Source organism: Talpa europaea (genome assembly GCF_964194135.1).
Source record: "Talpa europaea genome assembly, chromosome: 6".
NCBI lineage: Eukaryota > Metazoa > Chordata > Mammalia > Eulipotyphla > Talpidae > Talpa > Talpa europaea.
Window position 1 is genome coordinate 137,737,730 of NC_140072.1, and position 27,943 is coordinate 137,765,672.

Consider the following 27,943-nt stretch of genomic DNA (forward strand, 5'->3'; position numbering starts at 1 on the left):
ATGTTCGTGGGAAAACTGGCCAAATCCCACCGCGCCGGGAGCTCGGCGCACGCCCCCCCCCCCACCCCAGTGTGGAAATACAGAGCTGAGGTTGCGCAAGAGGCTGGCCTGGCTGGGCCGAGGCCATGGGGGCTCCCAGCGCCATCTTTGCCAGTTTCCTGCAAATCTAAATTATTCCAAAATGAAAGCTTCTCCTCGACCCCGGGAGCCCGCCCCTTGGGCCAGCAGAGCTCAGGCGGGCAGGGTGCGTCCAGCGGCGGGAGAGCGCTGCCCTCTCTCTCGTGACAGCTGAAGTCAGGGAGAGGCGCCCTGTGTGCCGGGCAGCAGAGGGGCCCTTCGTCCCCTACCTGGGGAGGAGCACTGTTTGGTGCCTGCGGTCGGGGGGCCAGAGTGGAGCCGGGCTCCCTCTTCCTTACCCACCACCCACCACCCACCGGCGGGGGGAGCGCGGCACAGGGTGGGCACCCGCAGGCGTTCTGGGCTGGGCGCAGGGGCCAGGAGCGAGGATGGCCAGGGGCACCACCAGGGGACCGTGGCCCGTCCCCACCTGCCGCTGGCCTCAGAGCTGGGGGGCAGGAGCAGGCAGCCTGGCCGCCCTGGGTCTGCTCTGCAACTGCGCGCCCGCAAGCCCCTCTGGGCAGCCTGCCCCGCTGCCCGCGCCGCTTCCCGTAGCCTGCGCGCCCCAGCGTCAGAGGTGGGTCGCGGCTGCCACGGGCCTGGCACACGCCTGCCCTCCCCCTGCGGGCATGGCCGGTCCCCTGAGCCGCGATGGACCCGCGTCTCCCCGCCCCGCCGCCCCGGGCCCGCAGCCAGGAGTCCGCCCCAGGGAGGAGGCCCACGCGGCCCTCTGAAAGTGGCCACTCACACCTCTTGATGAGGGCCATGGGGGACAACTAGGAAAGGTCACAGTTAAATGCCCTTTGCGCCCGGGTGGTTTCATTTTCCAAACGAAGTGCCGCCACGAGGCTCGAGCGCAGTGTGGCGAGGAGGGGCGGGTTGCGGGGAAGAGGCGCTTTTCCTGGGGCCGTCCCAGCCAGCCCTGGCCTTGCGCGCGGACGGCCGGCGCGGCGCGGAGGGTGGGCATGCGGCGGACTGCGCGCCCTCACTCCCCGGGCCTGGGAGCAGCAACAGGCTCGCGCCTTGGGCCCGGGAGCACCCGTGGGCGTGCGGAGGGCGCCACGGGTGAGCGGCGGGCTCTGCAGGTGTGTGCCCGTGAGAAGGGCGTCTGCGGCGTGCCCGGGCTCTGGCCTGTCCATCAGCCCAGACAGGGCTTCTCTGGGTGGGGACAGGGCAGGGGCCGGGCACACGGTGAGGGAGAGGATTGGGTGTCCCGAGGCGGGGGACTGCAGGGTCGGGGCTAAACCCCGTCGCCCCGGGAGCCTGGCAGAGAATGGCGGCCGGGGGTGCCCAGGGCATCTTCCCAGTGATTGGGACAGTGGCTGTGACCTTCTGAGTCTCAGACGTGTCAGCAGAGCCAAGAACTCCATTTCAAGTTAGGTCAAGGTGTGGCTAACTCAGTTCCAGAGCAAATGGAAAGACTAATAAGCCAGGAACATCTTGGTAAACCGCTCTGAGACTCAAGCCTCATGAAAGCAAGAGAGCTCGGGGTCTTGGTGTGAAACTTGGGGGAAACTGCGCTGCAGAGCCCCGTGCCGGGACATGCTTCTTGAGAGAGTCGCCCCCGCCCCTGGCCTCGCGGGGCCCGGCGGGCTGGCTGTGCTGGGCGCCCACGGTCAGGAAAGGCGGCCCACACAGCCCCCGCTTCCTACCCTGAGTGCCCAGGTGAGCAAGGCCCCTGGGTGGACTCAGAGGAATATTCCAGATGGAAATTCCAGAGAGGAAATCTCCCCCCTCCCTCCCTTACTTGGCGATTGTCCTCACTTGGCGATTGTCCTCCTTGTAACAAGCACGGATACAATGGGGGCCTGGGGGCCGGGGGCTGAGCTGGCCTGGGGCTCTCGGGTCGCCTTCCTGCTGGTTCCACCAGGTTTTAGCTGCTTCCCTCCTGCCCCCGCCCTCCCAAGACAATCTCAGCTCAGACAGGATTTCCTTCTTCTTAGTCATCAGCTTTTATGGGCCTGCCTCCCCCTTCCCTTGCAAAACAAGGAATATTAACAAGAGGTCGTCGGAGAGGGTCCCAGCTCTCCCGCGGTCCCTGCGGACGCCGGGGCTGGCGGGTTTCCCACTGTGCGCCAGCATGGCCTCTGGTTCAGCTGCCAGAGCAGAGGCATGTTCCCCTTGCGTTTCTAGAACCTGCGACGGCAGCACAGAACGGCAATTTGGGCAAAACAGCTCCTGTTTAAAAACGGAGGCTGGCGGAGCGGGGTGGGCCCGGCCTTCCCTCCTGCAGAGGGACACGGCCCCAAAGCTGGACGCTGTGTCCCACAGGCCTCCCAGATGCCCTGGGGTCCCAGGGAGTGCCCAGCACTCCCAGCCTCCCAGGAGACCCTCCGGATGACAGGCCCCCCTCGAGGAAACGTGCACAGATGCTCCTGGGACAGAAGCCCATGGCCACCCCACTGCAGGCACGCTGGGAGCAGCGGGGCCACCCCATCCAACTCAGAGCACCCCCACCCCATCCCCTGGTGGGGTATGGGGATGACACTGCAGGAGCTGCAGGCCCCCGCCTGCCCCCTGGCGCTGAGGGGGACACCCTGGACTGGGGTGAGGCTGCAGGAGCTGCACGCCCTCTGCCTTTCAGGAGACAGGCCCAGGGAGGGGGACAGGGCACGGGTCCTCCGTGCTGCCTTCGTGCCTTAGGCCCTAATTCCCTTCTCCGTCTCGTTCCAAGTTTCTCTGCCAAGACCTTGTGCTCTGCATTAAGCAGCGGTGGTCAGGCTGCCCCGCCCCCCCCCCCGCAACACCCCGCTCTGGTCCCCAGTGAATATCCAAGTCCTGCAGACACCGGCTTCATCCTTTGGAGCCAGCAGGGCAACTCACTGCCCACCCGAGAAGGTGCCGGGCCCTCCCGGGCTGCCAGACTACCAGGGGCTGCGGGTACAGAGCCAGGGCCCTCCGGGACCCTCCGGCCCTGCCCTTTGTGGGTGATTTCTTTGTTCCCCACAAAAGCAACTTGTTATCTGCCCCTCACCTGATTGGAATTTAATGTTCTAGAAATAAATGTCTTACTCTACCCCAGAGGGGGAAGGAAGTTGGATTAGTCATGCGCTCAGATTTTTTTTCATCCAAAAATTCCTTCCTTAAGAAGTAAAAGCAATTAAGAGCCGTGTTGACTCCTGTCTGGAAGTTCTAGAACAGGAGTGGGTGAGCAGCGGCACCTACGGTCCACGCGGCCAGGAGGGCGGCTCCCGGCGCCCGCCTCTGCTCTGCGTAACAGGGGAGCGGAGCCGCGCGGCCAGGAGAGGGGAGGCGTCTATTTCAAAGGGGGAGACGCCCGTTCGGGCCAGCAGGTGACGGGCGGGGACTCGGGGGTCAGCGCAGATCCCGGGCGCCGCGTGTCTCTTTCTCCCGTGCCCGGGACCTCACACCTTCCTTCCCCGCGCTCCCAGGACAGACGCGGGCGGCTGCTCAGGCGACTGCGCGCCGAGCCTCTGAGGATAAACATAGGAAAAGGCGACTCCGCGAGGCGTTTCTAGATTCCTCAGCTAGAAGCTGACTTAGATCTTCAGGCTTCTCACTCATTTCATGTGTTAACAATTAGCTAATTTCCTGAAGCGGGGTGCAGACGCGCTGCACCCCAGGCTGCCGCCGGCGGCGAGCCCCAGCCGCCTGGCGAGCGCCTGCACCCCGGACTCGCCTCTCCCTCCCGTCAACGCGCGGAGACCACAGCGGTGGCGCCGCGTCCGCGTAGCAGCGCCGGGGGCCGCCTCGCTCTCGGAGTGTCCTCCTCGTCCCAAAGGGAAACTGAGTCCTTGCAGCGGCGCGGCCGCCCCCGCCCCTTCCCCTGCTGTGCTGGACCTGCCCCTGCAGCGGCGGGTCCTCCCTTCCCGTCCGCGCAGCCTGCGAGGCGTGACCCCCGAGACCCCCACCGGCCTGGGCGCCCGCCCGGGGCTGCCGGGAGAGTCCCCCAGTCACTCTGTTCTGGCCTGTCCTTGTGTGTGACCTGTGCCTCAGACCCTGGCCCACAGGCCCCCGCTGGCCCCCACACTGGTGCCTCTGGGGTTCTCCGACTGACCGTCGGGCCCACGGCTGATGGCGGGTGCTGCCGGAGACGAGGCCCCGCCTCGAGCCGTGGAGCTGCTGGCCCCCGGCCTCCCCACATGCGCTCACTGGACCTTGACTTCACGGCGCAGAGAGAGGCCGAGTATTAGCTGAGCCTCACGCCAGCAGCCGGGAGAGGGGCACGGGGCGAGGGGTGGCAGGCCAGGCCTCTCGGCCTCACTTGGTTTGAGTTGCTGCGTCGAAGCACCCAGACAGACGGACATGGGCTCGACGTGCAGGTGAGGGGCGGCCCCACCTGCTCCTGCCACGGCTTTGGAGGTGCACATGGCTCACCGGCTGCAGCCCCGAGGGGAGGTGGGCTGTGGCCTTGGGGCAGTTGGTGGGGGGCTCTGTGGTCTCTCAAGGGTCAGACAGTGGAAAGTGGACCAAGGCCAAGCCCACACCGTTGGCGGGGGGCGGGGTAGGGGGGGACCCCTGCTGGCCCATCAGGTTGCACCTCTTCTGCAGCCCCTCCCCCGGGCTGGTGAGCGGCAGGCCGCTGAGAAGTCCACCGCCTGTCCACCCCGAGTCCAGGGGTGGTGTGAGAAGACAGCGGGGGCCCAGCTCCTCTGTCCTGCGGTTCCGAGGAGTGGAGCGCACCGCCCTGGGCTCAGCGGGCCGGGGCCTCTGTCTCTCCAGCGGCTCCCCAGTCGGCCTGGGCAGTGCCTGACACGGCTGCGGCGGGCCTCCCCAGGGGCCTGCTTTCCTCCAGCGGCCTGGCCGCGGGCACAATACACACCGGGGCCTGCCCCACGCCCCGCCAAAGCTGAGGGAACAAGCCCCTCACTCCCTCGCGCCGATTTTGGGGAGTTGTGGACGTGGAAAGGATGTTTCATCCCCGCTTTTGGGAAGAGCCAAGGAATTTCTGTTTTAACCTTGCACCTGTGGCCCCAAGGCCTCCGGGGTCGCGCCCTGATGAGAGCAAGTCTGACCCTGACTGAGCTTTGCAGAAACTGCCTGTTGTGGAGAGACAAGGGCAGAGGTGCCCAGACCCAGGCCCGGAGGCACCCCCTGTGACAGGCTGTCCGGCCAGTGAGGCCCGCGGCCAGCCCGCTGCGGCTGGCCGAGGTCGGGTCCCTGTGGGGGTTGGGTGCGTAGTCCAGACCCAGCCCTGTTATCTCCCTGAGCTGCCAGAGTCCCAGGGAGAGGCCTGGATCGCCCTGGTGGGCGCCGGCATGACTTTGTCTCCAGCCCCAATATCTGTAAGCAAAGTCCTTGAAAATCCCGCTAAGACCCCGGGTGAGAGATGAAAGCAGGGCCCAAGGAGGAGGCGGGCCGCAGACGTCTGCAGGGAGTGCCTGGGAGTGACCGGGAGGCCGTGTTTGCTTCTCGGACCCGTGCCCTTGGGCTGTCCTCTCCGCCCAGGGATTTGAGCCCCCTTTGTCTCTGGCGGGGCAGGGAGCCGCCCCATTCCTGAGTTGTCCTGCCCCATTCCATGAGTTGTCCTGCCCCGTTCCCGTGAGTTGTCCTGTGCCCTGCGTCGAGCTTTACCGGAAGTGTTGGGGAGAACTCGGGGTGTAGCTGCCTATCTCCTGGGTGAGGGGCTATGACCTTGGGGCCCAGCCCCTGCCCCAGGCATCCCCCCATCAGAGGTATGATCCTCCCTCAGCTGGCAGCTCAAGAGCCATGTCACGGCTTAAGCACTGGATGTGTGCCTGGTGGTCACCCCCTTGGCAGAGGGGCACCGACGACCTCTGAGCCCTAATCACACTTGGCTGAGCAGACGCCTCCTTGGCACACTGCCCAGTGACAGCTCACTCCCCAGCCTCTGGCCCCTGCCCCCCCCCCCCGGCCCCTGGCCCTCAGCCCCTGGCCCCCAGCCCCTGGCCCTCAGCCCCTGATCCCTGGCGCTCGGCCCCTGATGCCTGGCCTCCAGCCCCCGTGCCCCGGCCCTGTAACACAAGTCATAGAGACCTTGCTCAGCCTTTCCAAGGCTGTGAAGGTGCTTCCTCGCCTCCTTCTGTGAGCAGAGATGGGGCACAGGAGGGTTTGGCGTCGGCTGTTTGTGGGCCTCGGTTACCACCCAGGCCCCTTCCAGGCCGCTAAGGACAGGTGACAGAAGGGCCACGCCCACTGGCCCTTCCCTCGGCGTCCATGTGGCCCCCGCCTGAGGGCTGGTCCCTACTTTGCTGGACCGTGCCCAGGGGCCCAGCTGCACCCCACTCCCCGTCCCTCGGGACCAGCTGCGCCCAGCCCCGTTCTGCCTCTTCTGGTAGCCCATGTGGTGGAGTGACCGCTTAACAGCCACGGCCTCGGGATCACACACCCGATGACCAGCAAGGCTGCCTGAGGGGGTACCAGGCCCTGAGGCCTCAGCCCCTCCCCTGGGGGACAGAGAGGTGCACCCCCAGTTCTCACAAACACAGGACAGCTCACAGAAGGGGGCTGCCTGAGCCAACCAGGGTGCCCGCCCCACAGTGCCCAGGGGTCGCCTGGCCCCGAGCAGGAGCAGCCTCTCCGCCTCGCGGGGGCCGGCCACGGTGCCCTCATCGCAGTGCCCAGGCCACCCCTGTGCTGGCTGGCCTCCTGGGTTGGCCCGCCACCCAACCTGGCACCGTCCTCTCCCACACGGGGGCTTAAGACTCTTGTCCCCCATCGCTGACCCCCGGGCTTCCCGGCATCCAAGGCCCCCGGCCCGGCCCAGTGCGGGCCTGGGAGCAAGTGCTGTCATCTAATGCCACTAATTAAGTCATTTTAAATATTAGGTCACTTTTTGAGCAAGTGACATGATTCACTGTTTTTAAAGACTTGTTTTGGAAACGCGCAGAGCATCCCCCGTCCCAGCACCACCGCAGAAGCGCGGAGACGGGTCTGCCCGAGCCCCGGGCCCCGCCAAGGGCTCAAGGCTCGCGGGACGCTGGCCCGGGAAAGATGCTCGACTAAGAAGTCGCGCGTTCCGACCCCCAGTCGGAGTTCTTAAGAGAAGTCTCGATTCCAGGGGCGTCGGGCACCCCCCCTGGGTCTTCATTGCTCGGCCCCCCCACACCCACCAGCCCTCGGGGAGGAGGCCCAGCAGGCGAGAGGAAAAGCAACCCCTGGCGGGTGGGAGAGCCCAGGGAGAGGCCGGATTCCTGGGGCAGGATTCATGGCGTGACCCAGGCTTCCCCGAGAGCTCCCACAACGGCAGAAGGGACCCCTCGCCCGTCTGGGCCGCCGTCACATTCTGCTGGGAAGGGCTGGGTCTGGAGAACCCCTGGTTCTCCTCCCCCAGAGCCCCCACAAAGGCAGAGGCCCGGGGAGGGGCAGCCAGGGGCTGCGGGTCTCGGTGCGCTCAGCCCTGGGGAATGCAGGCCGGTGTTTGCAGGGCGGGCGCGGCGAGTTCCTGCCGTGCCACAGAAAACCCCCCTTGCTCTCCTCGTTACTGATCCTCTAAATTTGTCACTGTTCTTTGTTCTTTTCAAAGAAGAGTTTCGCGGCCCCTATCTCATTTAATCCTCCTCTCAGCCCGGCACACAGACAAGGCGGGGCCACAATGGGCCGTCCTGGCTCAGGGCCGCCAGCGTCAGCGCTGGGGCCAGGGGTCACTCGGCTCCTTCTCCCCCCGGCAAGGTGAGCCCCGAGCCAATGGCCCCGGGTCCACGTGGCTGTTTCACGTTTTGTGGCCATTTCCGTTTGGTGTTAACAGTCACCCCGCGAAAGCGATGGAGGAAATCATGACCATGAGCGAGAGGAGGCCTGGGGTCCCCGGGCTGGGGTGGGGTGGGGACTCGTGGCTTTCCCCGCCTGCCCCGGCCAGCGTGATTCCGCCGTGCGCGTGGGTGCGGCCGCGGCACCCGCCAAACGCAGTGCCGCGGAGCCCGGACGCCGCCTGGTGGGCGCCAGAACCAAGCACGAGTGTGTTGTTTCGGCCTGCCCATCGGAGCTGTGCGCTTGCTTTCTGTACTGGGGATTCCTCGCCCTGAAATCTGGGAACGTGGTGGCGATTTTCTGGTGGAACGCGACGGAGCTTAGTCTCATCACCTGACACCCCCGGCCCACGCCAGGCAGCGGGCTGCGCTGGGGGGTCGCCCACAGCCGTGTGATGCCATCACCAGACCCAGAGGCCCAGGCGGCTGACGGCGGCCCTAGCAGACGGGCGAGGGTTCGTGGGGGCGGCTGCCAGGTGGGCGCGGAAGGGCCCTCTGGAAGGCCTGCTTTGTCCGGCGTCTCTGTGTGTCGTGGGTGGCAAGTTGGAGGGAGCTGGAGGCGGGGATGGGGGGGTGAGAGGAGAACCAGGCCCAGCCCTTCCCAGCAGAATGTGAGCTCGGCAAGGGCAAACCCCCGAAATCTGCTGAGACTCCCCGTCTGTTGGTTCACTGTTCATCAGAGCAGCTCAGAAAATGGAGTAAAACCTCCTTAGGGCAGTATTTCTGGGATTCTGTTACAGTTCAAAACAAAGGATGTTGTTTCTTTGTGCGAGTGTCCGGTGTCGGCTACGCACCCCTCCTGGGCGCTTCTCTGCACACCTGGCACCACTGGGCCTCGGCGTGGGACCCCCAGCTGTGCCATGGGGTCCTTCTTAAGGGACCCCCAGACTGTGTACAGGAGCCCCTGGGCTGTACCCAAAAGCCCAAGATGACTTTGCCCGCTTCTTTGACTCAGGAGACCTCCTGGTAGATGCTTCTGCTGGGAGCAATTAGTTTCCCAAACAGCAATTAAGGAGTTTCTGCAGTAACTGGCAGCGGCCTGCGTGCTGACCTATTTTGGCTGGCTCCTCGCCGCCCGGCTCGCTGCGCGCCCGCCAGCCCGCTGGAGTCTCGCTGCCCGCATTCCTCTGCGGTGTGTCGTCGCGTTCTCAGCCCCACATGAAACACCTTCTCGCAAAACGCTCTTTAAACAAGCGCGGAGTTCAGAGTCCCTGGGGCTCGTGTTGTCTTATTTCATATAGTTTTTCACAAAAGGGAATGTGCAGACTGCTTTTTCTTCTAGAAAGTTCCCAGTGTTCTTGAGCCACCCTCCAGAAGTCAACTTGAACATTTTCTTCTGAACCTAAAATATACCAAAGAAGCTGCGAGGTGACGCCAGGCGGGCGAGGCCCTGGCAGCGCCTCCCAGCTGGCTGCACAGCCCAGCAGAGCCAGGCCCGAGGCTCAGGAGCCTCTGAGCCTCGCCCTCGCCCCCGGAGGCTTCCTCTGCGGCCGCTCCCCTTGCTCTCCGTTGGAGACGTCCATGTTGGAAAGGGGAGAGTCATAATTTTCCTTCCCACTCGACCTCGGCAGTGGTCAGGTTCACCGCAGAGCCGGAGCCACCGGGCAGCCTCCCTGGGCTGCTGCCTAAAGCCACAGAAGTGCCTGCCCGGCCCTCAACCATCACCCCTGACCACTGTGGTCGCGAGAGGTGGGCAGGGAGGTGGGCAGGCCCAGCCGCAGCCCAGGAGAGGTGGGCAGGAAGGAGGGAAGCCAGCAGACTCTGGGGCTCGAGTCCTTCACGGTCATGGCCAAGTTTCTGTGACTGAGCGCCGGGGGGCAGGGAGGGGGAGGGGCAGGAGATTCCAAACCCTAATTCAAAACAAGCAACGGAAGAATCCGGCGTCTTGTGTTCACTCTCACAGTGCCCTGTGCCCCTGCCTGCTGGTGGGCTCCCGCGTGCTGGCCTGCGTTATTGTCCATCTGGCACCCCTGCGGTCTGCTGGCTGCAGTCCTGTGCCCATTTGGCCGTCGGGGGTCTGAGGGCTGTGGAGAGCCCGTTCTCCCAGCACACTGTCTCCTGCGCTGCCCCTCGTCAGTCCCGCCTTCTCCCTGCGTCCTCCCTGCGCCGCTAGGACACACAAGCGTGCTAGGCCAGTCCGTTAACACACACGCGTGTGCACACTTCACAGCAGGCTTCAAGTGGAAGTCAGAGCCCAAGCTCATCTTTCAAAATTGTGTGATTCCCAAAATAACTCTGGACTGCCTTCCCATAGAAAGCGCTGGAAACAGTGTTCGGAGGCCAGCCCGCCAGCTCTCCCGAGCTCTGGGCCTAGTGCTGGCCGTCCTCGGGAGTGGCGGTGGCCAGGCCCCCGCTCCAGCTGCGCCTGTGTGACCGCGGGCACGCGTCCTGCCAGCTTGTTCTGCAGAGTAGATTCGCCTCCGGGAGCCAAGACCAGGCCAGGTGTGTGAAGGGAGATTCCCGCAGCAGATGCCTGTGGGGACGCTGCAGGTCCTTCTGCGCCACGAGAGGTGGCAGGTGCCCAGCAGCCGGGTGCCTGCGAGGGAGTTTCCACCGGTGAAGAGGTGGAAGGTGGGGGAGGTTGTCCCCATACCGGGGCTGCCCGTCACCCCAGGGATTCCTGAGAGCCAGAGAAAGGCCCTGGTTCGTGGCCACCACGGAGGGTCCCTGGCACTGTCCTTGGAAAGACTCCTCCTTCACATCCTCTCACAGTTTCCACAGCTGGGAAGGGGGCAGGGAGCAGGCAGTGTCCAAAGGCCACCCCCAGGTCCTACTCGGCCACCACTCTCTCAGCCCCTGCAGAAGACAGGCCCGTCCGCCCTCAGCCGGGCGCCTCCTGCCAGCCCGGCCCCCCCCAACCCCCCCCCACCCCCGGCCACCGGCGTTACCGCCCCCTCCCCCCGCCGCCCCGCAGGCCATCTGGGAAGGAACCCAGAAGAGCCCGCGTGTGTGTCTGCCAGAGCTTCAAAGGAAAAGAAGCAAAACAAACAAGCCCGCGCGGGGGTCTCAGCTCCGACACATGGACGGGGAGAGGCCGAGCGGGCCGTGTCCCGTCCTGGGAGTATGCCAGCGCTGCTGCAGGGGCCTGACGCGCCCCCCAACCCCCGCCCTCCTCGCCACAGGGCCCGCGGCGCCCCAGGAGGCCGAGCACAGGTGCTGTGCAGGGGAGCACGTGGATTCAGAGAGGAGCGGGGCGTGGGTATGAAAATGGAGCTGAACAGTCCGTTTTTATAGGAAACTTAAAACGTTTTGAGAAAAGCCGGGCTGGCCGTGGCTGCTGCTGGTCAGGCCCCGGGCCCGCCAGGCGCCCCTCCCGGCCGCATCTCGGCCCCTGGAAGAGCCTCGTCCACAGAGGACTCTGCGTGGCGACGGGCTCAGGCCCGTTGTTCCGTCGTCTGCGGACTCGCCGCGCCGGGGCGGGTGACGGCTGCCCCGGCTGTGCCCCGTCCACCGGCCGTCCGAGCGCCTCCCGGAGGCGGGAGTGGCCTGGGCCAGCCGGAGTTCCTCGACTCCGAGTGGGCAGCCTCCTCAGCCCGGGCCCAGAGCAGGGCCCTGCTAGCCCCGGGTGGTCAGGCCCCTGCGCCTTCGCAGGACGCACAGCGTGTCCTGCAGTGGGCAAGCAGGCCAAGAGGGGACATGGAAGCGGGTCAGGGTCAGGAGGGGCCCCCACGAGCGCAGGTGGCCTGGTGACACTGTGGAGTCGGCGGGCGCAGCCCAGGGCCCAAGGCTGGTGCCGGGAGCGCCGGGGAGCCGGCCGGGGCAGACGTCGGCATTCGTCAGCCTCGGGCAGCCCAGGACAGCCAGGGCGGGCACCGCCGCGGGGGCTTGGGGGCTTGGGTGTGCGCCGACCCCAGCCTCCCTCCCGGCTGCCTGACGGCCTCACGGCCTCACGGCCCTCACGGAGTCGGCGCTGCGTGCGTCTTGCAGCCGGCGGACGTGTTACTGCTCTGGCTGATTGAACAGTTAGCGGGAAAGACCGCAGCTGGCGGGGGGAGGTGGAGACGGAGCAGGGACGGGCCGGAGGGCGTGGCGGGGAGAGCCCGCCGAGATGCTCGTGGGCCCCAGCGGAGGTGGGGGCGACAGCCTGGACGCAAACCTTCGTCCAAAGGCGCGGGAAAGGGGCTGTGGGTGGATCGGCCGCTTCCGCTGAAGCCCAGCCTGGCCCGGAGCAGGGAGGGGTCAGGGCCTCCCGGGGGGATGACAGGCCCGTGAGGGCAGCTGAAACACCCCCCGTGGCTAATGTGAAGATCGGGGGACAGCGCAGAGAGCCAAGGAGACCCGCGTGCTTCCGGCCTGGGAAGAAGGACCCGCTCCCTGAAGGCCGCTCTGGACTCGGCCCGGGGACGTCTGCAGCCCCTCCCCGCCCGCCCGGCATGGGGAGCCGTGGGGCCACGGGGTCACATGTGCTCAGTGAGAAGCTGGGTTTGTGTTTGGCTTGTTTGTTTGCTCGTTTGTTTGTTTGTAATATCTGCAGAACAGTATTAGACGCCCGCCAGCGCCCATAAAGGGAAGGAGGTGCCTTCTGGGCCGGCAGCAGCTGTGGCTGGGGGGGCGGCCGCTGCGCCGAGACCCCGCCCCGCCCCGCCCGGGTCTGCTGTAACCCCACCCCGCCCGGGTCTGCTGGGGGCCGGGGGGACCTCAGGCCCGTGTCTCCCTGTAACACAGGCAGGCCTCCGAGGGCCCGAAACTGGACGGAGCTGCTGGGGGGTCAGCATCTTGTTCCAAGTGGGTGGGCGAGTCGGGGCTCCCCACCTTCAGCAGAAGAGCGTTGCCCTTGGGTCGGAGGGCAGGAGTCAGTCGTGGCGAGGGCAGCGCGTCACCTGATGACCACCAGGTTTGGGCCCACTGGCCCCGCAGCCGGGCTCCGTGGCTGCCTTTCCTGGGGGTCGTCCAAGCGCTCGCAGCACACAGCTGCCGCGCAAGGAGCCGTCTGAGCAGGAGCGCAGCGCCGGGGCCGCAGGGCCTGCCTGGGACAACCCTAGCGTGTCCTCGTCACCTGCTGGCCTACAGCTCGAGGACCGGCGCGAGCCCAGTGGGTGTGTCTGTCCTCCGGGAAAGGCTGGGATCCCCTGGCTTAGTCATCGCACTGCCTGCTCCAGTTCCGAGGCCTGGGGCGGGGCGGGGCTGCCGGTGCCAGACCTGACTGCACCACCAGGTCCCAGGGAACACAGGCCAGGTGCTGGCGCTGCCCAGCTGATAGCCAGGTGGCAGAGTCAGGAGTCAAGTGTGCGGCAAGACTGGACATGGGCAGGAAGGGAGGCCCCAGAGCGAACGCCACCCGCTGTCTTCGCTGGACGTGCGCAGCATGAGCCGGAACGCCTGGTGCGGTGCCTCCGTGGGCAGGGCCGGGCCCCGGGGCACTCACCACGGCGGGCACAGAGGGACCTGGGCTCCGCGGGCTGGAGTGTGAGCACCTCCGGCCCAGGCTCAACCCCGCCTTGGGGTGGAAGCCCTGCGGCCCAGTCCTCAGCACTCCTCAGTTAAGTCGACTTCCGAACCAGGCAAAGCAGCCCTTGTGGGCTTCCCAAGGCTTCCCGCTACAGACGTGAAAGGCGGAGACATGTTCAGGGGCCAGGAGGTGGGCAGAGACACAGCTGCAGGGCTCAACAGGCACAGTCAGGCCTCCAGGCACTGGGAGCCCAGCACCCCTCCTCCTGCAACCCCCGGCTTCTGAGGAGCAAGGAATCCGGAAGGGACGGAGACTATGTCAAGGGTCCTTGATGGCCCGGCAGAGCCAAGGCGGGGCGGCTGTTCCAGCCTGGGGGCAGCCCGCTGCCCACAAGGTCCTTAGGCCTGCCCTGGTGTTTTCTTCTGGGTGGCCTTGGAGACTGCCATGACTGCATTCCTTCCCGAAGCTTCTGAGGGCACTTACGGGTCGCTGCCAGGGAGAAGGGCCGTCTGTGAAGGGCACAGAGCTCAGCAATGGGCGGGAGGGAAGCTGGCCTGCAGCCGAGCCGTCGAGGGTGGGAGGGGGCTGGAGCTGCCAACAGGGGCTTCCGCCCAGGGCTGGAAGGAACCCCGAATCCCGGGTCACCGGAAGCATGGCTGCCTCTGGTGTGTCTGGGGAAACAACAGGCCAGGCAGCCGCAGAATCTGCCTCCTGTTTGCCTGTGGCACGTCCAGGCCACCGACCCATGGCGTGGCCGTGACTAGATGCCATGGGCTCAGCCTGGCCACCCAGTGCCTCCCGCGCCCCCAAGCTCAGGCCTCGCTGCTCTCTCCCACTTCCCCCATAGCTGGGAACTCCATCCAGGGACCCCGTCCCTACAGATGTGAGCCGGGGGTTCCCCGGGCTGGCCACGGTGCCTGGACCACATAAGGGACAGGACTCACCTTTGCCACCCCAGGGCAGCCGTCGGGGTTCAGGTTAAAGCGGCCGCTCAGAGAAGAGCTGCTCTCGGCCCGTGCTCCCCACCACTGCCCTCCCGAGCGGGCCTTGCCGTGTTCACGCTAGGGAGGGTGCTGCCTGCTGGGAGCCCCCGAGGCCAGGCCTGCTGCCCAGCACGGCCTCGCCTTGTGCCCGGGGCGGGCTGGCCAGCAGCAGCGTGTGCAGCGCTCGAGGGCGTGTCTGCAGGGAGGACGGCTCTGCACTTGGCCTTGGGGCAGCAGGGCCTGGGTCTCGGCTTTGGGGAGCAGGGCTGCTCGCTGGCGGCTCCGGCACGCTGGTGTCCCGGCACCCCCGCCCGCGACCTGGCCGCACCGGCCTCCTGTTTGCGGCCGTCCTATTGCCATGGTACCGGCTCTTCCTGCCCTTTGTTGTGCGGTGGCCCGGCTCTGTTTTGAAAGGACAGGAGCATAATACAAGCGGATGTGAAAGACGGGCCAGATGACATCACTGAATGTTTGAGGAAGTCCTCTCTTTTGGATGTTTATAGCCCGCACGCTAGTTGTTTGCGATGTGATAAGAGCACTTTTGATACATGGGAGGAATCACAGCCTCGTTGCCCAGACAACACGCATGAGTTTTCATCTGAGGCCCACGTGACTGAAAGGGAACAGGCGGTCCTGGCGTGCGTCCCGAGCGACCTTGGCTCAGTGCTTGACCTTGGGTACACGTTCAGCTGGTTGCGCTGCTTAAACCGCGCCTCTGCCAGCCGGTCGCTGAGTTCATGTAGGGAGAGCATCACCGCCAAGGAGGGGTCAGCACGCTGCGCCTTCCCCACGGACTCTTAAGGGGGGGAGATGGGTCACACACGGAGCTTGACCGTGCACCTGTGATGGCCTCTGCTGTCACCGGTCTGAACTGCGGGTGAGAGATGTACCCCCCTTCATCCCAACCACCCCCAAGAGGCAGGACCCGCAGATCCCACACATTTTGCAAAGGGGGAGACTGAAGGGCAGGTTGGGGGGACCCCTCACAAGCCACGGTGTGCTCCGTGCAGCCCCGCCCAGCTTCCCTCCACACACGCCCCAGAGAGGGATGCCCAGCGCAGCCGGAGACGGCGCCTCCAGCCCAGGAGCAGCACCCCAGCTCCAAGATTGAAAGGCTGGGCTCTGTTCCACGGACAGCTCCCAGGCTTCTCCCGCCTCCCGGGTTGGGCTTGCGGTTTCCTACCTGACAAGGTACGGGGTGAAGCGTGCTCACGAGAAACTGCATTTCCGTTTTGAGTCTGGGTCGTCTCCGGGCTGGGGCATGTGGTGGTCCTCTCTGCTGGGGTTCAGCAGGGGCGGGCCGCTGTCCCTGCAGGCTGGAGTCACCCCAGGGAGGATGCAGCGGGGCGCACCCCGTGACTTGGGGAAGAGCCGTCTGAGACAGAATGACAGCTGTGCCGCCCGGAGGCGCGAGCACGCTAGCTCAGAATTAGCCTTGTCGGTGGGGTCAGCTCCAAAGCTCGGCTGGAACCCGCCTAGGGCAAGCCTGGCACCTGCCGGGGATGCTGCAGTCACTGCCGCCCGAGGTCCCCGCGTGACGCAGACTTAGAAGGGCTGAGAGTCCCGCTGGGGAACAAGGATGTGGGGGCGGCCACACACTGTTGGACTCTCCAGGCAGGGGTCTGTGCAGCACCGGGTGGGCGCGGCCGCCCCTTTGGGGCTCAGAGATGGGGCCACCGCCCCAGGAGACGTTTCCACAGTGACAGAGTCAGTTTTGGCCACAGACCTCCCCCCACAGTGGGGAGACACCCCTGGGCGCACAGCACGGGCAGCCGGCTGCCCGCTGCTGAGACGCCTCCGGGGGCCGCCGGGCGTGGTGCGAGTGCCGCGCGGCGCAGGGAGAGGGCAGGACAGAGACTCAGGCGTGCCGCCCCAGGAGCCCGCCCGGCAGGTGCGCACGGCGTCTGTGCTTCGGTGTGGACGCGACTCCCGCCCCAGAGGCCAGGACTGATTCAGAGACGGCAGCCCGCACTGAGCCCCGAGCCTGCCCAGGCAGACGGCCGGCCCCGAGCGTGCCGACACAGAGCAGCGCCCGCCTGCCCGGGCCGGCCCTCACCGCCCAGAACAGAAGCCTCACTGTGCCGGGGAAGCGCCCTGCTCTGCGTCTGTAACTCCAGCTTCTCGGGGTTTCCCCCCCAAATTCAGCGGGGGACGGGGCAGGGGGCACGAAGCTCTTAAACTGGGCGCCCTCAGAAGAAAAAGCCTAGAGAGGCGCATCCACCTCGTTTCTCAGGAACAATGTCAGACACTCGCCAACGCCAAGCTCCGCCTTCTGCTCGCTGCCCGGGACCGGCAGCAGCCGCACGGGCCAGCCGGTCAGACGGCGGCGGGGCCTCGCCCAGTCGGGCCTTCCCAGGAGCAGCCGGGACGCGCCGGGCGGCACGAGCCGGGCAGGGCGAAGCTCCTGTGGGCGGCTCCCAACACCGAGACCTGGCCACATCCCAGAGGCCACCAGAATGACTCAGCAGGGACAGCCTCGCCCAAACCCGCCTCCCGAGGGGCGATGCTCATTATTTGTTCGACGGGACACTGACACTTGAAGGCAGAGGGTGCTGACCGCGGCGTGAGTGTCCAGCCGGCTGCAGCACCAGCCCTGGCCGCGGCGGGGTGCAGCTCCTCCCCCGGCGGGGCGCGGGTGCAGGGCGACTGAGTAGCAGGAGCGGTCCGGGCGCCACCAGCTGTCTTCCCCCACCGGGGTCTTCCTCCCCCAGACCCGGGTCGGTGCACAGGCCTCCCATCTCCGGCCTCTGCGCAGCTCAGGCTGCCTCCCTCCAAGCACAGTGAGTCCTCGCTGCTGCTCAGGCTGGGCCTGGCCGGGCTGCCTGGACCGGCTGGGGTCACAGGGAGCATGGGCACCCGCGGCTCCGCCCACTCACTCCGTACCCCGCAGATTTATGGGTGATTTTGGAGAAAGTGGGGGTCTTCAGAAATAGCCATGTGCCGTGGCCAGCAGGAACGGCTGCAGCTCAGAAGAGTGAGTCGTGAAGCTCTGGCTCCAGGGCGCGTGGCCTGAGGGGTCGCAGCCCGTCTGGAACAGGGCACCTGGGGTGGGTGGGCACCCTGAGGTGCCGTGTGCAGGGGTTTCCAGTCCTTGACATCCATGTTGTGTGAGAGTTTCACGGAGCCTCCACTGGAGCTGACGGAAGAGACCAAGGGGGGACGGTGGGCACAAGGGACGGCGGGGCCGAGGTGGTGAGCGTCTCAGCGCCGAGACACCCATGAGCTGCAAGCCTGTGCCCCCAAGACTCCTGTGGAACCCCGACTCCCCGGGGCGGGGTCCAGGAGGTGGTGCCTGTGGGGTTGCTGGGTCGTGGGCGGAGCCCAGGAATGTGAGGGGCCCTCGGGACCGCCCAGCTTTCCTGCCCTCAGCTGCCCAGGAGGACTCAGCCAGACCGGGGGTGCCTGCCCAGGCCCTGCTTCTGCAGGGCTGCAGCCTCGGGCCCAGCCTCCAGCCCCGTGGGGTAACCGGCGCGGTGCTGTTTATGGCACCTTGCGGCCTTCCCTCTTCTCGCTGGGAAGCCGCCTCGCCAGGGCTCGCTTGGCTTCATGCTCAGAGGCCTCTGAGGCCCTGCAGGGGACCCAGCCCGCTGCTCCTGAGTCCAGCCGCACAGCCGGGGTCTCTGTTGTCAGGTACCAGGTCCCTCGGGAAGGCAGGTCTGGAAGGAGGTTGGGAAGACCCCCGAGGAGGAAGTTTCTGGACACGCGTCCCCGCTGTGCCGAGTGGCTAGAGGCCGGTGCGTGGCGCACAGCTCCCCACCCTGCCCTCTGTTCGCCCCAGGAGACCCCACGGACACCCCGCGCTCCCTGCCCCGAGAGCAGGGCTGCCACTCAGAGTGACCCGCGGAGAGCCACACCCTCTGCTCGCGCCTGCCTGTCTCCACCCGCACCAGACCCGCCCGCCCTGACATCACTCCGCCCCGGCCAGGTGTTTCCAGGGAGGCTGTCTCCTGTGCGGGCTGGAGCCGGCCCCCCTCGCGCGGGGCAGGAAGGCACCGCAGGCCTGGGGTCGGCTGTGGGGCGGGACGTCCTTCTCTCCTCCTGACTGGAGACTGGCCGGGGTTGCCGTCCCCCTCACTCTGTGCCAAGCGGCGCGTGTTCCAGAAAACAGGCGTTTCTCTACCCGCGCCTGCCCCTTCCAGGGGCCTGCTCCTTCCAACACCCACCTGCACCCCCTCACGGCCCTCTGCCCGCTCCGTGGGCCTGAGCGCCTGCAGCGCACGAGCTGGGCATCAGGGCGGGTCGCCTTGTGGATGGCGGACCTCGGAGAACACCCCCGGGAGCTGCCTGAGCAGAAAGAGGTGACGTCAGTGCTCATGAAAGCAAATGAAAACAAGGGCCTCCCAGGTGACTCAGGGACCCCAGGCCAGGCCCCGGGGCACGTCTGCTGGCAGCCCAGCCAGAGGAGGCCCCCGCCTGCCGGCCGGGGGCAAGCCCTCCGGGGTAGGGAGCTGGCACCCCAGCCCTGGCGCATCTCGCCTCCGAGAACGACCTGAGTTCGTGGTCAGCCCCGCTGCCCGGGCAGGTGGCCGCCGGTCCCCGCCCTGCCCGCCTCGCCCCGCCCGAGGGAGGCCCGAGCCTGGTGCCGCCGCCTGTGCAACAAAGAGCGGAGTTGGCCGCGGGCCTGCCCGCCGCTGGGCACAAGACCGGGCCCCGAGAAGCCCGGCCCGCGTTTCCTCGGCCACGCACTGGGCTCGGGTTCCACGCTGCAACGACTTCCTCCCCTTCGAGGGCTGCGCGTGAGGAAATGGCTCCCGCGTCCTGCCTGATTGATGGACGGGCTTGCCGGGGGCCGCGCCCACTTGGCCTCTCTTCCGAGCCGGGAGAATTCTGAAAAGCCCGTCCTGACCGGGCTGGGGGCAAAGACAAAGGCCCGTGCCGCGCGCTCGGGCCCCGGACCAGCCTCCAGGAGGGCCTGCTGGCCGCGAGCGTGGGCCTGCTCCCCGCAGGAAGCGGGGTGCGGCTGGGCAGTCCGGCCAAGACCGCCGTGGGCCCCCGCAGAGGCCGCTCCTTTGGCTGGAAGCGTGCTGGCTGGGAACGGCTTTCTCGGAGAAGAGTTTCTTGGAACATGGGGAGGACAAAATATTCTTTGTTTTAGGACAAATGGGTTTTGTTCTTGCGTCTTCATAGAAACCGGTGGCGACTCGCTGCCTGTGTGAGCCCAGCGCGGGGGCGCCTCCGGGACGTCCACCCAGCGCGGCCCCGCGGGACGCCCACCTGGACGCCGCTGTCACCGGTTCGGCTCCCCGAGTCCCTGGACGGGCACCCCAGTAGCCGCAGAAATAGCCCCTGAGCCTGCGCCTTTGTTTCCGCGCCGGCACTCACGCCGTTGTTTAAACCTATTTTTAAACGTAAACATAAGGACAAATGTGCCTTTGGGGGAAGCAACAATGAGCTGTTTTATGGACTTTGGAAATGGGGCCACACCTCGGGGAGCCCCCTCTCTCACGGGCGGGTGAGGGGAGCCCAGCCCTGCCTGGCGGCGCCCGCACCCTGGAGGGCGGCAGGGATGGTCGGGTGCCGCGTCGCCCCAGGCAGGCGGTCGGGCCGCCCCCCCCCCCCCCCCCCCCCGCATCAAGGGCAGGGCAGGGTCTGTGGGCTCGAGCCCGGACTGTCGCTCCTGGCTCCAAAGCTGGACGTGGTTTTCCTTGGAAGATTCTGTTCCCGAGGCCACGGGGGCGGTTTGGCCACGTCTGGAGGGACTGGCCGCCCGCCCGGCAGTGGGGCCCCGCGGGTCCTAAGGGTGGGTGCAGACTCACCCACCCACAGCGCCGGGTGCCCTGACGTCAGAATCGGAGCTGTCCCCGGGGCGGGATCAGACGCTGGGCAGTGCTCTGGGTTGTGGGGTGACGCGCCCCGGGGTCTCACCCTCCGCACCGTAATCTAGATCCGTGGGCGGGAAGGCTGACCGCTGCCCGCAGTCCCCGCCCGCGTGCTCCGCGCCTGGCCTGGAGCAGACAAGCAGCACACACCCCCCACGCACGCGCGGGGCTGGCCGGGGCTGGCCGGGGCTGGCGGTGCGTGAAGGGCGGGGCCTCTGGGTGGTGCCCCTGGCGGGAGAGCCGCGGGCCGGGGTGAGGGCCACAGGCCCGGCTTCCAGAACGCAGCACTGGTGGCGTGCGCCTTCTCCCCGTGGATCCAGCGTGCGCCTGCAGCGAGGAGAAAACCTGTCGATCAATTTGAAGCCATTGACATCATCCGGCCGCCGATGCATGTGGGGTGTGCGGTGGCTTTACAATCAGAATTAAAAATAGCCTGTGACAGACGGAGAAAGTGAGTCTGAGGCGTCCCCTGCCCTGTCCAAACGGGGGTGAGTGAGTCACGCATAGCCAGGGCCACCTGCCAAGCCACCTGATCACGCCAGGCCTCCGTGCGCAGCCCGGGCCGCCGGTGCCAGAGCCAGGGCACGCCCTGCCTTCGCGGGCCTGGTCTGTCCGCACCAAGGCCTCGGCCGTGGCGGGAAACGGTGAGCCCTGGGGAGAAGCCCGAGCCGTAGAGACTGGCAGAGGCCGAGGACGCGTTCTGGGGCCAAGAGGGGCCGGCCCTGTCGACTGGGTGGGGCCAGCAGCCCCCCAGACGCCTCCCGGGCCCTCTCTCCGGCCAGAGGGCCCAGTGCCTTGGGGCCTTGCGCTCTTTAACGGTGTGAGATGTCCAGGTGTCTTGAATTCTTCCAAGCAGGAACGGGTCCTAGCCAGGCTAAGGGGGTGTGGACCCAGGAGAAGGGCTGCCTGGGTACAGAGCGAGTCACCTCAGGGTGCGGCCAGGCTTCTCCGTGGGGCGGCTCTGAGCGTCGCGGTGCGTGGGGGGTAGCGGGTTGGGGGGCGGTGGGCGGGACGGTACTGGCAGGCGCTCACACAAACACGGCCATGGGTATCTCGGTGGAGGCCGGGCTCAGAGGTGCTGGAGGGGCAGGTTGTGGGGTGGCCGGCGGCAGTGGGGTGCGGCTCCTGCCTCTGCCAGGGGCGCCTGACCCAGGGCTCTGCGGGCGCCGGGCGCGGTGGGCGGTGGGCTGGGCAGCAGGGCCAAGCCCCACAGGTGCCCCCAGGCAGGAGAGCGGCCCAGCCCATCATCGCTCCCCAGGCCCCGTGTTCATCACTGGGATCCCCAAGCCGCGCCCGCCTCCGGGCACGCCCCTCACTGGGCAGAAGGCGGCGCTGCCCCCTGTGCAGGGAGGGTGGGGGTGTCGCTCTCATCAGAAGCACTTGCAGGCGTCTCCCGGGCTCAGCTGCAGGGCCCTGGGTCCTGGCGTCCTCGGTGGTCCGGCCCCTGAGGCACCTTGACAAGTTGCCCACAGAGAGGACATCACCCCACGTGACCCCGGTGTGAACCGGGACGGCGGGTGACCATGAGGAGTGGATGCGGGTCCACGTGCACCCTGCTCTGGGCACCACAAACGGGGGAGCAGGGGGGCCCGAAGCTGCTCTGAAAATCAGTCTTTTTTCAAAAAAGTTCCTTGAATGTTCTGCGCCGGTCGGTCTCTGGGCAGCCGCGGGGCCGGGGTGACGGGTGCAGCGCTGAGGGTGACGCTTTCCTCTTTTCTGATCCCACAGGGCGTGAAGAAGTTCGATGTGCCCTGCGGCGGGAGAGACTGCAGCGGGGGCTGCCAGTGCTACCCCGAGAAAGGAGGGCGGGTAAGTGACAGCCCCGGACCCCCTCGCCGGCGGGAGGGCCTGGCGGGCCTCGGTCCAGCCCGCTCGCTTCCCTGCGGGTCGCGTGCAGCGTGTGCGTGTGTCCCCGCAGCGTGTGCGCCCGCCCCGAGCGCGGTGACGGAAAGCAACCGGGTCAGTTTATCCCGCGCCCAATAAGCTAGAAAGACGCTGATTTTCCTGAGCGCCCGTCGCTGTGACGACACGCGTGTGTGTGCACGTGCCGTGCTGCGTCTTCCATCCGTGGCGTTGCACGAAGCATGTTGGATGGAAAGAGGACGTGGGGCAGCCGAGGCGCGTCTCCGCCACGGTGGACACCCTGACCGGCGGGCAGGGCCGCGCTGGGGACCTCCCAGCCGCCGGAGCCCTCCCGCCCAGTAGCCACATCCAGACAAGGGAGCGTGGAGGGTTCTCGCCACCCGGACCGGAGGGCTTGGGCGTGGCCCGAGGCTGGGGGGCCCGCGTGTCCTGAGGGAGCAAGGCTGCCCTGCTGCCTCCAGAGCTGATGCTGGAGCCTTGACGTGGCCGATTTTGTAAAATCCGCTTACCCCGGTGCGTCTGACGCCCCCGGGGCGCCAGCAGTGCAGGGTCTGCGGCCAGACCCTCGTCTCCCTCTGGGGGCCCACTTGTCCAGTGGAGGCTGTGCTGGGGGCCGTGCCTGCCCCCGTGTCTGTTGGAAGCAGAGATCACGGCCCCCGGGTTGCAGGCATGTTCCCACCTGCGTGCTGACACCAGCGTGTAAGCCCGCCTGGGGCGCACGCCAGGGCATCTCCGTGGCTCCTGCCCGGGCCCCTCGGAGAGTGCAGCTTGTGTCGGGGCGCCCCGGGGCTCAGGTCTTCCCGTGGGGCTCAGCAGGCGGGGGGAGGGGGCAGAGGCGGCACCTGGTGCGGTGCCCTGGCCGTCCACCGCCCGCACGCAGCGGCCCCTGGAGCAGTGGCTGTGTCTGAGGGGTGAGGTCTCCGTGCAGCGGGGACGCCGTGCTCCGGGAGTTGCTAGTGGAACATCGTGTATCCGTGTTGACCAAGGATAAGTCATTTTTAAATGTGTGAAGCCACTTTCACGATTTGGATCCCCCAGGCCTTTCCCCAGCCATGTGCCCGCAGCTGGAGGGACTCTCCACTGCGGGGGCGCCCCTCGGCGCCTCCCGGGGCAGGTGGACCAGTGGCCAGTGATTCCCGAGGGGCGCCCGGGTCCGGGTCACGCCCCACACGGCGCCGTGCCGCTGATGGCCGGCCGGGCGGAGCCACACGGCGGGCACAGGGGCGAGGCTCGTCCTGCCCACGCGTGGTCAGTCGGCGCGTGACAGCGGCTCCCGGGTGGCGCGCTTGTGAGAACCTTGTCTCAAGTAGAGGCAGCTCCTCCTGGTGTCTCTGTGAGATGCCATTTTGCACAAAGCCCTCCTGTTTTGCGCTGGGTCATGGGAAGTCCTTGGGTGAGGCCCGAGGGCTCCCCGGAGGTCACCAGGAGGGAGTGCGGGAGGCCCCCGCCGGTCTCATTCAGGGCACAGCACAGGCCTTGGGACCCCCCACCCATGTCCGAGTCCATTTCTGCACCTTCCAAGCACCGTGGCCACCCGACCCCTCCGGGAGCTCGGTGTGAGCAGCGCAGCCCGGGGCCTGGCTCGCCCCTCAGCCCTCGAGACAGAGGCGAACAGCTCCCGGCCTCGTGGGGGGCTCGGCCAGGCGACTGGGGTGGCTGGAGGCAGAGGGAAGGGGAGAGGCGGGCACCGGGCCCTGCCTGGCTTCACGCTCTGCCCGTGCGGGCGTGTTGCGGGACACGCGTGTCCCTGAGACAGTCACCGGGCCCCGCGGCCCCGGCCCCGCCCTGCACCCCAGCGTGTTTGTGCCCTGGCCCCTCGTCAACGGGTCCGCCCAGCGGCCCCCGGAGGAGCGAGGCTGCGGCCTGCTGTCGGGTGGGTGGTTTTTTTTTTTAAGTAATGGAGCTCATAAAAATAGCAGCTGGCCGGCTTGGCTGCTCCGGGCTGCGAGCAGGCCCCGCTCTTTCCCACAGCCCCCGCCGCCTCCCGGGGCCGCCGCAGGACGCCCGAGAGCCCGCTCCCGCCCGCGGGCGCCTTATATGGGCAGGATGAGGAGCGCGGGAAGGGGGGGTACGGGGGGGGGGGCGCGAGCTGCGCTGGCCGTGGCCGCAGCTCCGTGGCAGCCACGGAAGGACAGGTCTCGGGTGCCCCAGCGGGGCCGCCCGGGCGCGGCTGCTCTCACGGGCCGACCCACCCAGCCCCGCGGGGTCCAGCAGGCGCGGGGTAGGAGCAGGCGGGCGCTGGCCGCGGTCTCGGGACGCCTCACGTCCGGCAGGGCAGAGGCGCCGAGGGCCCCACCCGGCCCCGCAGTTCACACGGGGGCAGGAGGGCGAGGCTGGGAGGCGAGGTCAAGGTGGGGCCCCGGGGCGCCCAGGCCGGCGGGTCCAGCAGAAGGACGTCCCGCCCACCGGGACGCGCCAAGCAGGCTGCGCCGTGCCCGGTCGTCCCCAGGCGAGGTCATGTTGACCAAATACTACGTCACCGTCCAGCCCGGTCCCGTTTCCGCTGGGGTGTGTGGCCACACACGGGGCAGCGAGACGAGGTCTGCGACGGCAGCCTCCGCCCCGCGCCCGTTTCGCCAGTGCAGAGACAGCCGAGTCCCGGCGCGGGGCAGCCCTGAGGCGGTCACGGCGACCCCCGCCCAGGGCTCTGGCCTCAGCCCCGGGAGCAGCGCGGCGAGGCCGGGCCGGGGGCCCGCGGGGCTGGGGGTCAGCCACGCTTATGGCCTCTCAGGTGACTGTGCGTGTCCCTCCACCCGTGGGTCCCTCAGCTTGGCCCGGGAGGGAGTGAGCTGCCCTCACCCCGACGAGGCCCCCGCAGTCAGTGCGAGGAGAAGAGGGAAAGGAGCAGAGAGAAGCCGAGGACGGGCAGCCAAGGGGCGAGGAAGCAGGACCCCGGAGGTGCCGCCGCGGGCGGGCGGGTGGGCGGGCGAGGAGGGCGTTGTCTGAGCCTGGCCTGGGGCGCAGGTGGGCAGCAGCCGAGAGGCTCAGGGACGACCCGGCCTCAGAGAAGGCACCGGAGGCAGCAGGGCCACTGGGAACCGCGGCGGGCGAGTGGGCAGGGCCTCTGACCAGCCCGCTGACCCAAGCGGGCGAGGCGTGACGCTGTCGTCACCCTCAGCCTGGCTGCGGAGAGCAGGTTGTCGGGGCAAAACAAGGAGGGCCGGGAGCTGGCCAGGCCCAGCGGTGTGGGTCCCCCTGCAGGATGCAGCCATCGAGGGTGACCTCTCTGCGAGGTCTGCAGCACCCCTGTCCCCGAGCACCCCAGGCTCCTGAGCACCCCAAGCCCCTACAGAACCCGAGGCCCTCACAGCACCCAGGTCCCCAAGCACCCCAGGTCCCCGAGCACTCCTGGTCCCTGAGCACCCCAGGCCTTACAGAACCCCAGGCCCCCACAGCACCCCTGGCCCCTATAGCACCCCTGGCCCCCAGAGCACCCTAGGTCCCCGAGCACCCCAGGCCCCAAGTACCCCAGGCCCGTACAGAACCCCTGGTCCCCAAGCACCCTGGTCCCTGAGTACCCCAGTCCCCAAGCACCCCAGGCCCCTGAGCACTGAGCACTCCAAGTCTCTGAGCTCCCCAGTCCCCAAGCACCCCAGGCCCCAGCGGCATACCAGCTCTCTGCAGACAGGGCAGTTGTGCGCCCCAGCTCCCCATGCATCCCAGACCCCCACAACACCCCAGTTCCCCGAGCACTCAATGCCCCTACAGCTCCCCAGGTCCCAGTGCACCCCAGTTCCCACAGCACCCCAGGCCCCTGCAGGCAGGGCAGCCTTGCACCTAAGCAGCTCAACCGCGCCCATGGGGCTCCAAGGCCTTGGCTGCTCTGGCAGGGAACCCCCACCAGCCACTGCTCTGCCAGCAGACCTGCTGGTGCACGTGGCATGCCACAGCTGTCGTCCCGTGCCCCGCGCCCCAGAGTAAGGGCAGGAGTCATTCGGAGACAGCAGGGACGCCCCTGCCGCCGGCTACCACAGCTGTCACCACGCAGCTCTCACCCACTCTCAGGAAGGGTTTCTCCAGCGTGCTTCCGGGCGCAGGGTGCAGGTGCGCCGGTGCCGCCCTCGCGGCCACGGCTCCAGGAAAGCAGCGGGCAGCAGGTGGAGACAGCACCCTCCCGGCCCTGAGGTACCATCGGGGTGTGTCTGAGGGTGACCCTTCCCTCCATGCCACACGCGTGTTTGGCACCCATGTGCAAGCTTGGCCAGGGTGAGCGGCGGGCAAGGCCCTGAGACGAGGGTGTCCGGGTACTGGAGGGGCGTGGGGAGCGAGCGGGGCTCTGGCAGAGGCAGGGGAGACGGGACACGAGGCCCCAGAGAGAGAACGAGTGTCCGGTCCTGGCTCGCGGAATGAACCCAGGAGAACGTGGCTCCCGGCAGACAGGACGGCGGCCCGGCAGCACTGGGACAAGTGCCGTGGTCACGGGGCGTGGCCACCCCTGCCTCCAGGCCTGTGCCGCCCGCGGGCTGCCGTCCCCTCCCAGAGCCACGTCATTCGAGAGCAGCCCCGGGGACGTGTGTTGGTCAGAAATCTCCGGGCACAGGGGGATGAGGATGGCGAGCGCGTGGCCTGCGGCGGGTGCTGGGCGCTGACAGGGTGGCCACGTCGCGTCCCCACACAGGGTGCCGCAGCCAATCTAAACGGGTACGTGTGCACCCACGGCTCCCTCTCCTGACAGCCGCCACCCACGCGCACGCCGGGGATTGCTTTGGCAGCCGCGGCCACATTCCTTCGTGGTGAAGACACCCGCTCCTCTCCAGGTGCGCGCCCAGACGGGGCTGTTGCCGTGGCCCGGCTCAGGGCCGTCTGGGCCCTGGAAGAAGGGGTGCCTGTCTCTCCGGCGGGCCGCCCTCCCCGCGCCCCCTTCTGAATCTGCCCAAACACCCACGGGGTGGACGTTTCGGAGCTCGGGCAGGCGCGGGAGTGACGCCGGGAGGGAAATGAGCGCTTCTTTCCCCAGCGTCTCTGCTCCTGTTTTCTTCTCAACTCAAATTGTTTGCAGGCGCCACACGGTCGCCTGTGCGGTGTGCAGCAGCGACACCCGTAGCTGGGACTGGGCGCTCGCAGGCGTCTTGGGTTCTAGACGGGATCCCCAAGGGACACGCGTTCAGGTGGCCTGTTGTCCTTGATGCGGTCCTGGCTGGCAAGTTCTTCCGTTTGTTTAAACCAATGTTATTCTCGCCCCCGCAGCTCCCGTCACACCACCAACTAGATCGACGCTGCTCGGCTCTCCGGGTGTGGGAGCAGTGGGCGCGGGGCGCCTGTGAGCGGCGACACACACTTTTGGAAGGGGGGCAGGTGCAGGGCAGGCAGGTGTGTCAGCGGGAGGCCGGCTTTTGCGGACGCTCTACTGCGACCCCGGCGGTCCTAGGGCTGCCTCGTTCCAGGCTCGTGGCGGTGCTGCCGTCGGGGGTCTGCATGAGACCCTCCAGCACACTCCCAGGACCGCCGGCGAGCTGGGGGGGTGGTCATAGAAATGAGCATTTTTGCTTTCCTGTAAACCGGCCTCCACGCTGCTTTTAGAGTCCTTGCATCCACCTCCCTCAGGGCTCTGGGCAAATGCAGCCCCGCGCCTGCCGTTCCCACACAGAGACGGCCCTGCCTGCTTCCGGCTCACGCCAGTAACAGCGGCAGGCTCCGTGGGGCCGCCCTTGTCCCCAGGTGCCACATGCGGGCGGGCGTCCCCCTGTGGGCAGCACCCGGCCTGGCATGGGGAGCCCCACTCCACCGGCTCGGCGGGCCGTGCAGCAGCTGAGTGCGGCCCTGGCCTAGGCCCTTCCACCGGCCCGTTGCGTGCTAGGGAGAGGACTAACCTGCTGTCTGCTTTCCCTCGGAGAGAGTAAATCACACCCAGCGGGGTAACGGCAGAGACGCCCCGGGGCCGAGAGCAGCCCCCCTCGCTGGGGCCTTGTGAGCTCGCCCCCAGTGCCCCGTCCGGGGAGGGGACAGGGGTCATGTCTGCCTCTGGCCTCTGCCCATCGTCAGGGCGAAACAAATAAATTTATGAGACATCTTGAAATTTTCTTAACAAACTGCTCCCCCTGATACCCCAAAAAGCCTGCAACTCTTACCCCCGGCACCCCCAAGCCCCGCCTGGGTGTGGAC

At 67.5% G+C, this 27,943-nt stretch overlaps 1 protein-coding gene across 1 annotated transcript in view; it reads left to right on the top strand.

The window, feature by feature from the left end:
- The window catches only part of COL4A2 (collagen type IV alpha 2 chain), a gene marked incomplete at its 5' end in the record, with an annotated part of 96,462 nt that overhangs the window by 5,160 nt on the left and 63,359 nt on the right, over positions 1 to 27,943 (top strand). Inside the window, one exon of the mRNA XM_084234916.1 lies at positions 21,707 to 21,787. Coding sequence (XP_084091042.1) covers positions 21,707 to 21,787 — 81 coding nt within the window. The remainder of the gene's footprint in view (positions 1 to 21,706; positions 21,788 to 27,943) is intronic.